The following is an 11,813-nucleotide window of genomic DNA, read 5'->3' as shown; positions in this document are numbered from 1 at the left end:
GCAGACTGAGAACATGCAGACCGCACACAAGGAAGCAAGCTGTGTCACCGTACACTTAATGGCCTAACCTCATCAGTCCTCGTGTGATGAAGTCTGATGCACAGAGAAATAAACAGAACAGTCAAGCTGTGACCTGAACGACGACGAGCCCAGGCATCTGTGACTGCCAGCTGCATGGCAGATGTGCCGATGCATGCCACATGCACCCCGAGAGAGATCAGAAAAACCTTAGAGGACATGTGCTCCCTAGGGCTTCCCTGATTCATGAAAATATGCGTCTCTTTCCTCCTATTTGAAAGCACTCACTCTCGCTGCGGGGGACAGTGGGCTTTTGTTTGATGGCCTGGGGTGAATGAAGTGGAAAACACACATGCACAGAAAGCATCTTGTTTTAGCAGGGTAGGATGGTGCCCAAGAGACCCACCCCACAGGTGACGCTCAGATGGGAGTGGAGGTGGCATGGACAGTGACTTTAGCACGTCCAGGGCACTGAAGGCAGATACAGAATCAAGATTCTTGGAAGGGATAGGTGTTTTGGTTTTTGCTACCATAATTCCATCTACTGCTACCTCTGTTTCTCCATGCTCAAAGGGCTCAGGAAACTGATTCTCCAGCTGGCTGGCTCTGATTCAGTGTTGGGGTCCCAGACCCAAGTGACTTGTCTAAGGCGACAAGGTGAATAAAAAAATTGGGGGTGGGATGGGGTGCAGGGCTGCTTGAGGCAAAACTCTTTAAGAGCCTTTAGAAGCACTTGGTAGAGAATCCCCCGCTACTACATTCATCCCAAGAATTAGCAGGGGTGTGAGTTTAAGAGCACGGTTCAGCCATGCAGAGAGTAAACGGGGGATGGTGTGGAAGATGGTGTTACTGGCATGATTTGCTGGTGGTGTTGGAGAGGGAGGGGAGGGGTAGGCCGCATGTAGGCTGGAGCCCAGAGGCCTGAAAGGGCTTTTGCAAACACTGTCTGCTGAGATGCGTCTCGGGTGAGGAGAGAAACTGTCTACAAACGATTAAAGAAAAAAAAAAAGAGCAATTGCAAATGATTTGCAAAATAATTGCAAATCATCCCCCTCCCCCTTCCTTCCCTTGACCTCTGTTGCCCATAAAAAATCCAGAAAAGACTAAAGCCAGATTCCTAAGAACCTTCCTGAAAGAAAGGAGCCGATGCGAGTGGGTGGTGGGTGTCGGTGCGCTTACACCAGCTGCTTCAAAAAAAAAAAAAATAAAACCCAAGAAAAACAAACAACAGAAACAAAACCAAAAGACCCAAACGAACAACCGCAAAGACCCGACAGACGTGCTCGCAGGGGCCCCTTCAGAAGAAGGCCGGGTTGGAGTGCTCGATGACGCAGCGTTTGCAGTGGCGTTTCACGAAGCGCAGCGCGTCCACCGACACCTCGCAGTCCTGCACGTTGAGCATCTGCAGGTCGAAGCAGTTGGCGGCCACGATCTGCAGGCCCTGGCCGGTGATGCTCTCGCAGGCCTTGAGGCTGAGCCGCTTGAGGTTGAAGCAGTTCAGGGCCAGGCACTCCAGGCCGGTGTCGGAGACCAGGGGGCACTTGCCGATGTCCAGCGACTTGAGCTTCGGGCAGTTCTTGGCCAGGTACTCCACGCCGTGGTCCGTGAGGCCCTCGCAGCCCCTGGCGTTGAGGTAGCGCAGCTTGCTGCAGTACTTGGCCACGTAGCGGATGCCCACGTCGGTGACCCGGCCGCAGTGCGCGATGCTGAGATAGCGCAGGCGGGACTCCAGCTTGGCGACCTCGCGCAGGCCGAAGTCGCTGACGAAGCGGCAGTCGCTGACGCTCAGCTCCTTGATGGACGGGCAGTAGATCATCAGGTAGCGCAGGCCCTCGTCCGTGAGCCGCACGCAGCGCCGCAGGTACAGGTGCGTGAGCTGCGTGCAGTGCGCCGCGATGGTGTGCAGCCCCTCGTCCTCCAGCACGAAGCAGTCCGTCATGTCCAGGTAGCGGATGGAGATCTGTTTACCGTGCAAGGGGGACAGCTTGATGGACGCCTCCCGGGTCAAGCTGATGCAGGTCACTTTGGAGCAGCCTGGGCAGAGAGACACGCAACACACGGTCAGAGGCACCTCCCGGCAAAGGGGTGGCCTGGGCGGGGTGCGCCCTGGTCCCTGACGCCACCCATCCCTCCGGGCTCCTACAGAGAATCAAGAATGGTTCTTCCCTACCATGCTAAGTGAGATGAGTTGGAAGGAGAGGGCCAGACATAAAGACTGCACTCATTTATCTTGCCCCCACGGCAGGGCCTGGCAAGCTCCCCGTGATGTGGTGATGTGTTCGATATGCCAAACACAGTAACAACAAAGTCTCCAATGGAGACGTTACTGGGCCCGCTCGAGCAAATCGATGGACAACGGGAGGACCGTGACAGTATACTAATACCCAAGGACAGTCGAGATAAGGGCCAGCAGGATTGGTCCAAGGTTGGAAGTCTGCCTCATGTGCTGGGTAAGAAGGTCTTTGGGATGCAGGAGGGACCACTAAGTCAGTGACGGATGGAGAGAGGGCTCAGGATGGGAGATGTGTGCTGAAAGCAGACAAAGGACCAAACACGATGATCTCTCAGTATCTGTATTGCAAACCATGATACCCAAAAGTTGATAGGAAGTAAGAAGGAAAGTGCCTGTCATAGAAATCAGGGGCGGAGGTGGGGGGTGGGGTGGAGTAGGGGTGGTGGGAGGGATACTGGGGACGTTGGTGTTGTTAAATGTAGACTGGTGGAACAATGAGTGTTTGAATACTATATGACTGAAACTCAATCATGAAAGCTTTGTAACTATCTCATGGTGATTCAATAAAAGTACATAAATAAAACTAAAAAAAAAAGGAAAAATGCTTATGCCTAAAATAGAATGCATAACCTAAAAACTACAAAGCAAAAAGAAAAAGAGAATAAATGATAAAACAATGAATGATTCTCCGTGGTCGCTGGGTCACAGGAATGCTGGTTATCCTGCTGGATGGGAGTTTCTGGTGACACGACCCAGCAGACGCTGACTCTTCTTCCGTTTCCATCACCAGTGGTCTGGTTTGGGGAAGATCAGTCTTTCCAACTAGCTCCCATGTCTGGAAATGGGGGATGCACCGTTCTTCCTTCCTCAGCCCACGGCATTCACTAGTGGCTCCTTGCTTCTGTCAGTGCTCTGTCACCTCATAACATTCTGCATTCATTTGTTCATTCTGGGTTCCCTGCTCTCGCTCTGGAATGGAACTTTAGTACCTGAGATAAGGGACTTGGTCGGTCCCTGCTCTCTCGCTCACACCAATTTCATAGCCGGGCTTACTTGAGTTGCTGTTGAATGATAAGTGGCTGAATGGCTGGGAGAGGAAAGAAGATTATCAAAACACCAGTTGGAATAATCCAACTTCCAACCTTTATATGGCTTCTGGACCCCGACTGGCATATATATGTTGAAAATGGTTGTCTCTTTTCTAGATGCATTTTGTATTGTTTGTTTTGGACCACCCATACCCAGCAATGCTCAGAGGTTACTACTCTTGGCTCTGCACCCAGGAATTACTCCTGGTGGTGCCTGGGGGACCATATGGGGAGCTGTGGATAGAACCCAGTTCAGCAGTGTGCAAGACAAACATCCTCCCCGCTGTCTGGCCCTTAGATGGATTTGGGATTGAATTATAAAGCTTACAAGGTGCTTTTGTAAACAATTTTTTAAATCTGACTGTTGAAACTATCTTACAGACAAGGAAAATAATATTGCAGGAGATAACTTTAGAAGGCTCACTATACACTGTTTCTAACTTTTGATGTCCTAAGAATATATGAGCATAAATTACATATATAAATATGTGTAATATATTTATATATTATACAAAGGTCTCATTTGTTGTACATTTAAGGGCATTAGATATTCCTGTAGCACTGTGCTCCCGTTGTTCATTGATTTTTTCGAGCGGGCACCAGTAACATCTCCATTGTGAAACTTGTTGTTTCTGTTTTTGGCATATTGAATATGCCACGGGTAGCTTGCCAGGCTTTGCTGTGCGGGCAGGATACTCTTGGTAGCTTGCCAGGATCTCTGAGAGGGATGGAAGAATTGAACCCAGGTCGGTTGCATGCAAGGCAAACACCCTACCTGCTGTGCTATCGCTCCAGCCCTATATATTCCTATATAATACGTATGTATTGTATATGTTTTGATGTGAAAAATTAGAATGCATATTATATTTTTTGTTTGGATTTTGGGTCATGCTCAGCAGTGTTTGGGGTGATTCCTAGCTCTGTGCTTAGAATGACCCAGGGCGATGCTCAGGGCACCATATCTGGATATAGTGCTAGGAAGTTGACCAGGGAAGGCAACATGCATAGTAACTGACTGACCTCCACTGCTATCTGTCCAGTCATACATGGGCATCATGAGTATATATTAAATACCTACATGTATATTTGCACAGTCCTGCCCAGTCTATTGTACTATCACTCTAATCCCCCTGATTAGAACTTTAAAGAGCCACGTCTCAGCAATTTTGAAATTCGCAACACAGTATTAACTGTAGTTCCATAGAGAGTTTTCCATCTGAATGAGTTACTTCATAACTGGTATTTGTGTCTTTTTATTACCTTTACTTAAAGTCCTACTGCATTCCCTGCCTTCCCAGGACAACCACAAACTTATAGTTGCATCTGTAGATATTTTAAGGTAAGCCATAGAGATAGTACAGTGGGCAGAGTTCCTGCCTAGCATACAGCTGGTCTAAGTGTGATCCCTGGCACCATACATGGTCCTGTGAGCACCACCAGGAGTGATCACTGAGCACAGAGTCAAAAGGGAGACGGTTTGGTTTTGCTTTTGATTTTTAGATTCCACGTATAGGTGAAATCTTCTGATACTTGTGTTCTTCTGACTTGTTCACTAGCATAAAGCCCTCGAATCCCATCACTGTTGCTAGGGAGAGCAAGATATCCCTTTTTTGTGGCTATGTGATATTTCATTTTCACATATGCAAATATCACATTTTCTTTATCCATTTAACTTAAGCTTTAGCCATATCCCTTACAAACGAAATTTAGGTTAAAAAGAAAAGAAATCAGTCCATTACTCAGTAGATACTATATGTGTTTAGTCCATACATTCATACAGTAAAGATAATAGAAAGAGTTTTAAAAATAACCCAATTTAATATTTGCTTTAAAAATGTGCTTCTCTAGCTCAGTAAGATTACATGACTATTAGAGTCAGATTCTGGGGGAAGTTTTTTGACTCTTGGTTCAAGTTTTTAATTTTAGGAGGAATGGTAAAAAAAACTTCCAATTTTATGAGGAATGGTAAAAAATTACTAAGATGAAATATGCAATTAACAAATTTCATGGGAGACTTTTGGTGGATGTATTTGCAATGAAGTGAATATTTGGACCCTGGACAAACAATAGTAAACTCTAGTGAGGAACTTGAATTTGTCCTTTAAGTCGAGGGGGACCAGTTGGAGATTTTATGGCAGAAAATGGTTAAACTTGTCATTGGAAAAATATCCGTCTGGAAATTGGATGTGTGCAGGATAGAATGTGGGGTTGAGATGGGTTTAAAGAGATTAATTAGTGAAATATGTTTCCTGGAAGACAGGTAGAAAAGAGACAACAGACTCATGATACTAGAGTGCAAAACCACCACGTAGATTATATAATTTAAGGACCAGAAAGAAGGAGAGGATTCTACAGCAACTTCATCAGACATCATTATGACTTTCAGTCTACTGGAAATTAGTTTCAAAGCAATCCACTGCTGTCTAGAGATAACATAAACTGTGATGGTTAATCTTTGAAGTCAACTTAACTGGATGACCCAGGTCCCAAATATTTTACTAAACACAGTTTTCTAGGTGTATTTATGAGAATGTTCTGATAAGATTACATTTGAATTGGTGGACTCAGTATAGAAGACTGTCCTCCCCAATGTGGGTGGGTCACACCCAGTCTGCAGTGGCCCTGGTAGAATAAAAGTTGAAGAAACCACCTCTCTCAGACCACCCTCTCTTTTACTGACTTTTGTTTTGAACAACTGGTCTTCTCCTGCCTTCTAAGAATTATGATACCAGTAATCCTGGTTCTTAAATCTTTGAACTTGGATTAAAGCACACTACCAGCTCTACCAGCTTCCTTTGAGCTTTCTAAGCTTTTGAACATACTGGTTTACTAATGTGCATTACAATATATAATATATGTATGCATACTAACAGACACCTTTTATACATTACTAGTGATGTAAGAGGTAGTCTCATGTCTTCTGGGGAAATAAGTTTTAGAGAAGCCATGGGGTGTTTCATAATCAAGTTTACTGTTATTGCGAGGGTGTCCACTGTCAGGGGCTGCTATAAACACCCGGGAGAATACATCTTATGAAATCACTTTCGTAGCCTTCTGGTGTCTCTGAATTAGCCCTCAGATCTAGGGAGCTCAGATCCATCCTTGTGCTATGGTGGGTTCTTCAACTTCATCTTCTGAAAAATTCATCTTCTGAAAAATCCCTTCCTTTCTGGAATGCAGAGCTCTCAATTTAGGAAGACCCAGATTCCCACTGTTTATTCTGCATGCAAACAGATTCCAGGAGGATTTTCAGGGATGTGTGGGAAAACTAAAGAAATCCAGTAGGACCTGCAAACTAGATTTTGAAAAAGAAAGTACTTCAAGGCTTAACTATGATGAGTCAATAGGACCATGCAGGATTCAAATACGGGTTAGAAGCCCATCAGGTTCTGTTCTCAACTAGTTCATGAAGTTTCTGCATTCCTGCATTTCCAAAGAGAGGGCAGCATTACTGGATCTGGTGTTTAGAGTGTGCTGTTCAGGGGCCAGAGAGATAGTACAGAAGGGAAAGTGTTAGCTTTATAGGTGGCGGACCCGGCTTTGATTCACGGTAACCCATAGGATTCCCCCAAGCACCATGAACAGTGATCCCTGAATGAAGAGCCAGGAGTGAGCCGTGTAGCACAGCCAGGTATGGCCCCCCAGACAAAACAAAACAACAAAACAAAAAACAAATCAACAGCAAAAGGCTGAAACCCCATTAATAAAGATAGGGGAAGGCTAACAAAGGAATTGTTTTTAAGTCTGAGTGAGGAAGTTTACAAAAGATCACAGTGCTGAAGAAGCTTCTTCCTTGCTCCTCTCTTCAACTGAAGAGGAAACATCGCTAGAGAAAGCTGCGAATCGTCCCAAATCCCAAACAAAGTTTGGAAGCTAGTTCTACCATAGCACAATGCTTTCTTTTCCAGAATTCCTTGGAGGATAAAAAAAAACATAAGAAAACCTCTTAGCTTCCTGCTTGTTGGTGCCAGGGGCAGCTTCTGACTCACTGAACAGACGGTAACTACGGTTTTGTCCTGAAGCCAGGCAGGGGAGGGGAGCAAGAAGCTGCTTTCCATCCAGGGAAAGGATCTGTGAAAAATAATTGACTGTCATCTGAAATATTTTCAGATGTCGGCTTTCAAAAGTGAGAGCAAGCTGAGAGATTTGGCGTTTACCTCAAAAAAGGGGGGGAGAAGAGTGGGGGGGCAGAGTATCATTTACCTTAGATGCTTGTAAACCGTAAATTCTATGTATGCACCCATCACAGTTATTTAATTATATTTTTTACTTCCCAACCCCTTCCACTGACACTCCACCCCCCCGCCCCACTGAAGCTGTGGCTCATGCTGTTCATTTCATGAATTCCCTGATGCATCTCCACACATGTCAGCCCCTCCAAGGTTCCACAGAGCAGGAGATAAAGACAGGCTGTTAGTCTGGTTGGATCCAAGGCTAATGCCGAAGAGAGCCTGCACTTTAATTCTTCCTGCCTCAGGGAGGGTGTCAAGCCAAACATTTCCTTTAAAGTTTAAAAGAATTGGTCCACTGGTGCACCCTTACCCCTTGAAACCATGTGGCTGAGAATTTAGCCTTCAGGAAAGACACAGAACCAACCCAGGGCTAGGGAAGAATGAGACTGACAGATGAGACCCTTGGTCCCACAGCTTTTCCTCAACGTCTACAAAGGACAGTCGAGAGCAGCCCACGGCAACAGAGGAACCTTCCACTCAGTTCTCAGATGCAACCTGGGCGGGATGCTTAGGGCATTGTTTCCCAACTAGCTGTGTCTGAGCACCAGCGATGCTTGCCCTGGATTTCCCACTGAGGAGATAGTGGCTCTCCTTATCTGGACTCACTGTGTATTCCGGTGAGGGGGTGGGGAGGAGCTTGGCAAGAAAAGACACTGCAAGGTCACTTTACGGTGCACTGCCAGACACACAAGGTCAGCTGATGAGGGGGATGCTGATGAGGGAGATGCAAGGGGGTGGGCGGTAGAGCTTGGCAAGAAAAGACACTGCAAGGTCACTTTACGGTGCACTGCCAGACACACAAGGTCAGCTGATGAGGGGGATGCTGATGGGGGAGATGCAAGGGGGCGGGCGGTACTCTCCAGACCCGGAGACCGTTCCTCTGCAAGAGCATCCTCCAACCCAACGCCCTTGCGCCCTCTCCGGGGCCGGCTGCCCAGCAGAGCCGGCCTTTACCTGAGACGTCCAGGTGCTCCAGGTTGGGGCAGAGGGATACCACGTCGAAGACGGCCTCGTTGGAGATGTTGTAGCAGCCGGACACCTCCAGGCGCCGGAGCTCGGGGCAGCACTGGGCAATGGTGTAGAGCCCGCGGTCCGTGAGCCGCCGGCAGCCGCTGACGATGACCGTCTCCAGCATGAGGCAGACGTTGGGGGTGTCCTGGCAGAGCCTGCGGGTGAGCACCCTGAGCGCGCGGTCCACGTTGATGGTCTCGCCCGTCAGGCGGATCGTCCTCCAGAGGCGCGGGTCCCAGGCCAGGTTGTACCAGCGGCGGCACACGCGCGCGCAGCGGCACAGCTGGTTGGTGGGCAGGAAGGAGAGGACGTGGACCAGGGCCGCGTCCGGCAGCCGCTCGACGCTCGCCTGCCCCTTCGGCGGCCGCGCTGCCAGGCGGACGAGCGGGTGCGCCAGGCGCGCGGGCGGCGGCGCGTGGACCAGGGCCACCGTCTCGCCCGTGACGGACGACGAGGACGTGGACGAGCCCCTTCCGTTCTGAAGGCCGGGCAGGCTGGGCGGACAGATGAGCGCCGGGCTGGGCGTGCTCAGGGTGCGCATGCTCAGGTCGGAATCTGGCGGAGGACAGACGCAGAGCGGGTTAAGGGAGCACCCGAGCGCCGAGTCCCCCGAGGGATCCGCCCCTGCCCGCCCTCCCGGCGACCCGGGTGCAAGCCTTTAAACGTTTTTTTGGCTTAAGAATGCATATATATATATATTTTTGGATCTTTTCCTTTTTGCTATTCGGGTCACACCTGGCTCTGCACTCAGGAATTACTTTTATTTATTTATTTTTGCTTTTTTGGGGTCAAACCCAGCAATGCACAGGGGTTACTCCTGGTTCTGTACTCAAGAATTACTCCTGGTGGTGCTCGGGGGACCGATGCTGGGATGCTGGGAATCAAACCCGGGTCAGCCGCATGCAAGGCAAATGCCCTATCCGCTATGCTATTGTTCCAGCCCCTCAGGAATTACTCTTGACGGTGCTCACGGGACCATATGGGATGCTGGGAATCAAACCGGGTTGACTGCATGCAAAGCAAAGGCAAATGTCCTACTCACTGTGCTATGGCTCCAGCCCCAAGAATACTTTTTACACACACACACACACACACACACACACACACACACACACACGGCTCAACCTTTAACAACATGTTAGTGATCTCTTTTAGAAGAGCTTAACGGCCCCTGAGTGAAATACAACAATCTCCACACTCTTTCCTCTAAGGATACTTGTAGCATTATTCCCGCTCTGCTTTGGGGCAGGGATTGGGGTTCGGGATGGAAACATCCTAAATATGGTGGTGAGAAGGTCTAATGGTGGTGTGATTGGTCTGAATATTAAATGTAACAAAATATTGTGAATTATGTTATGAAATAATATATATATAAAGAACATTATTAATCATGGTTTCTGGTGGAGGGATGGGTGTTGGAATACTGTATACATGAAATTCAATCATGAACAGCTTTGTGAGGAAGGGTCTGTCTCACAGTGATTCAATAAAAAGTTTTTTAAAAAGGGTACAAAGTTAAAAATAATTATGGTTCCTGGAGGACATGAGTCCAACACCACACCCATTACCAGTGTATCCATCCCTCTTCCCCAAGGGTGGCCCCCACTCCTTCTTCCCCTTCCCCATCCCCAACTTAATGGCTATGTGTCAGTTCCCCTGTTATCTTGCTTTCGTATCTATTCACTGCCAGGTGCAATCTTGCAACCATAAGCGGAAACAGAAGCCCTTACCAACTGCACCCACTCTGGGAAGCTCCCCATTCTCACTGTGCACACCATGCCCGGGCACACTTGTGAAAAGGGCTTTGACTGTGAACGTTTTGGGGAGCTGTGAGCAATATGGTCTCTGCTGCGGTGACTCAATACTGCCATTGTAGTGCATAAGCTTCTAGAAACGAGGCATAAATGAACAGGTGTTGGCTGTGTGCAAACGACTTATTTTCTAAAGTCAGGCCAGCTGGATTTGGCCCTGGGGGCAGAGTTTGCCGACTTCTGACCTACATTAGCTGTGATTAAAGGATACAACTTCAAAGTTTCATTATTTCTATTCTGGGAAGGAACTATATATATTATGAACGGAGCTGATGTACTTTTCTAATTGTATTTTGTTTAGGCGGATGATCACTTCCTTTGCAAGTGAGGGGAATAATTTCCGCAGAAAGGAAGACTGGTGATGAGAAAGAGGGGGTGAGAGAGAGAGGTCGAGAGAGAGAGAGCACACACTGACCTTTTATACACTTCTCTACACCCCAGCATCCAGACCCCATCTTTTTAGTAACAGTACCCGAGACACTGGGGTCCAAGAAGTCACTTTGCTTCTGCTCTTAGACCCAGTACTTGAGGGTGGTATTTCCAGGGCTTGAGTATCTGTGACAGTACTTGTTTTTCTCCTTATTAACAACACTTCCCTTTACAGTTGATTAATTTATGTCCTTCTGCTTGGAAACAGATCTTCCAATGAGGAACAAGAGGTCCTGGAGTCTATGCGTGATTATGAATTCTTTAGAAAACCAGTTTATGAAATTTGCCCATTTTAATACGCTCCACCTCTATCTTTATAGGTTTGTTTTCTGTATTTCTGTGTTTTTTTATAAATATTCATTTATACAGATTTAGTTAGTAAGACATTCTCTATGTTTATGCATCTTACACATGGAAATAGAAATGTGTATATGGGCATGAATACATATGTATCTATTTCTCAGCCATACTAGCCAGTTAGGCTAAAATTATGGTACGTATGCAAATACAGTATATACTCAGATCAGTCATGTATAACATACTGGATAAGTTGGTGGTCACTATCTACAGCGTCTGTGTGCATCCCAGTGTACCATCTACATTTGTGTAGGCACATTCTATGACATTTAATTGCACAATTAAATGGTCTTATGGCAAACTGATCAGAAAGCACCCCCACGGTTAAGTGGTGCATGGATGTCTACAAAGAGAAAAAGACAAAGGGAGTATTTAGCTCCAAAAGCAAATGTATTCAACTGTGAAATCAGTGAGTTGGGGGATGATTTCTAAGTTAAATCCATCTCTAAGTATAGCTCAAAGGACTTAAATAAAAGTCCTATCCTTGTGTGACTTTCCACACTTCCTTCCATGGGGATGTTCACCTACTTGTCTTTTCAAAGAACTGTCAGCAATCATATGCGGCACAAGAACTTCTGTCACCGGACATTTCTGCCGAGTATCTATTTGTAGTTTTTTCTTCGTGACATGCTTT

General features: G+C 47.0%; 1 protein-coding gene across 2 annotated transcripts in view; it reads right to left on the bottom strand.

The window, feature by feature from the left end:
- Positions 1-1,312: 1,312 nt before the first annotated feature.
- The window catches only part of FBXL7 (F-box and leucine rich repeat protein 7), a 454,679-nt gene continuing 444,178 nt past the window's right edge, over positions 1,313-11,813 (bottom strand). For both annotated transcript variants that reach the window (XM_056108969.1, XM_056108970.1), the window contains 2 exons: positions 8,526-9,137; positions 1,313-2,052 (listed from right to left, as the gene is read on the bottom strand). In XM_056108969.1, the coding sequence (XP_055964944.1) occupies positions 1,316-2,052; positions 8,526-9,137 (1,349 nt within the window). In that variant the 3' untranslated portion in view covers positions 1,313-1,315. The remainder of the gene's footprint in view (positions 2,053-8,525; positions 9,138-11,813) is intronic.

Source organism: Sorex fumeus, unplaced genomic scaffold (assembly GCF_029834395.1).
Source record: "Sorex fumeus unplaced genomic scaffold, SorFum_2.1 ptg000240l, whole genome shotgun sequence".
Classification (NCBI taxonomy): Eukaryota; Metazoa; Chordata; class Mammalia; order Eulipotyphla; family Soricidae; genus Sorex; species Sorex fumeus.
The sequence above is the reverse complement of the archived record's forward strand: the minus strand, read 5'-3'. Positions and strand labels throughout refer to the sequence as shown.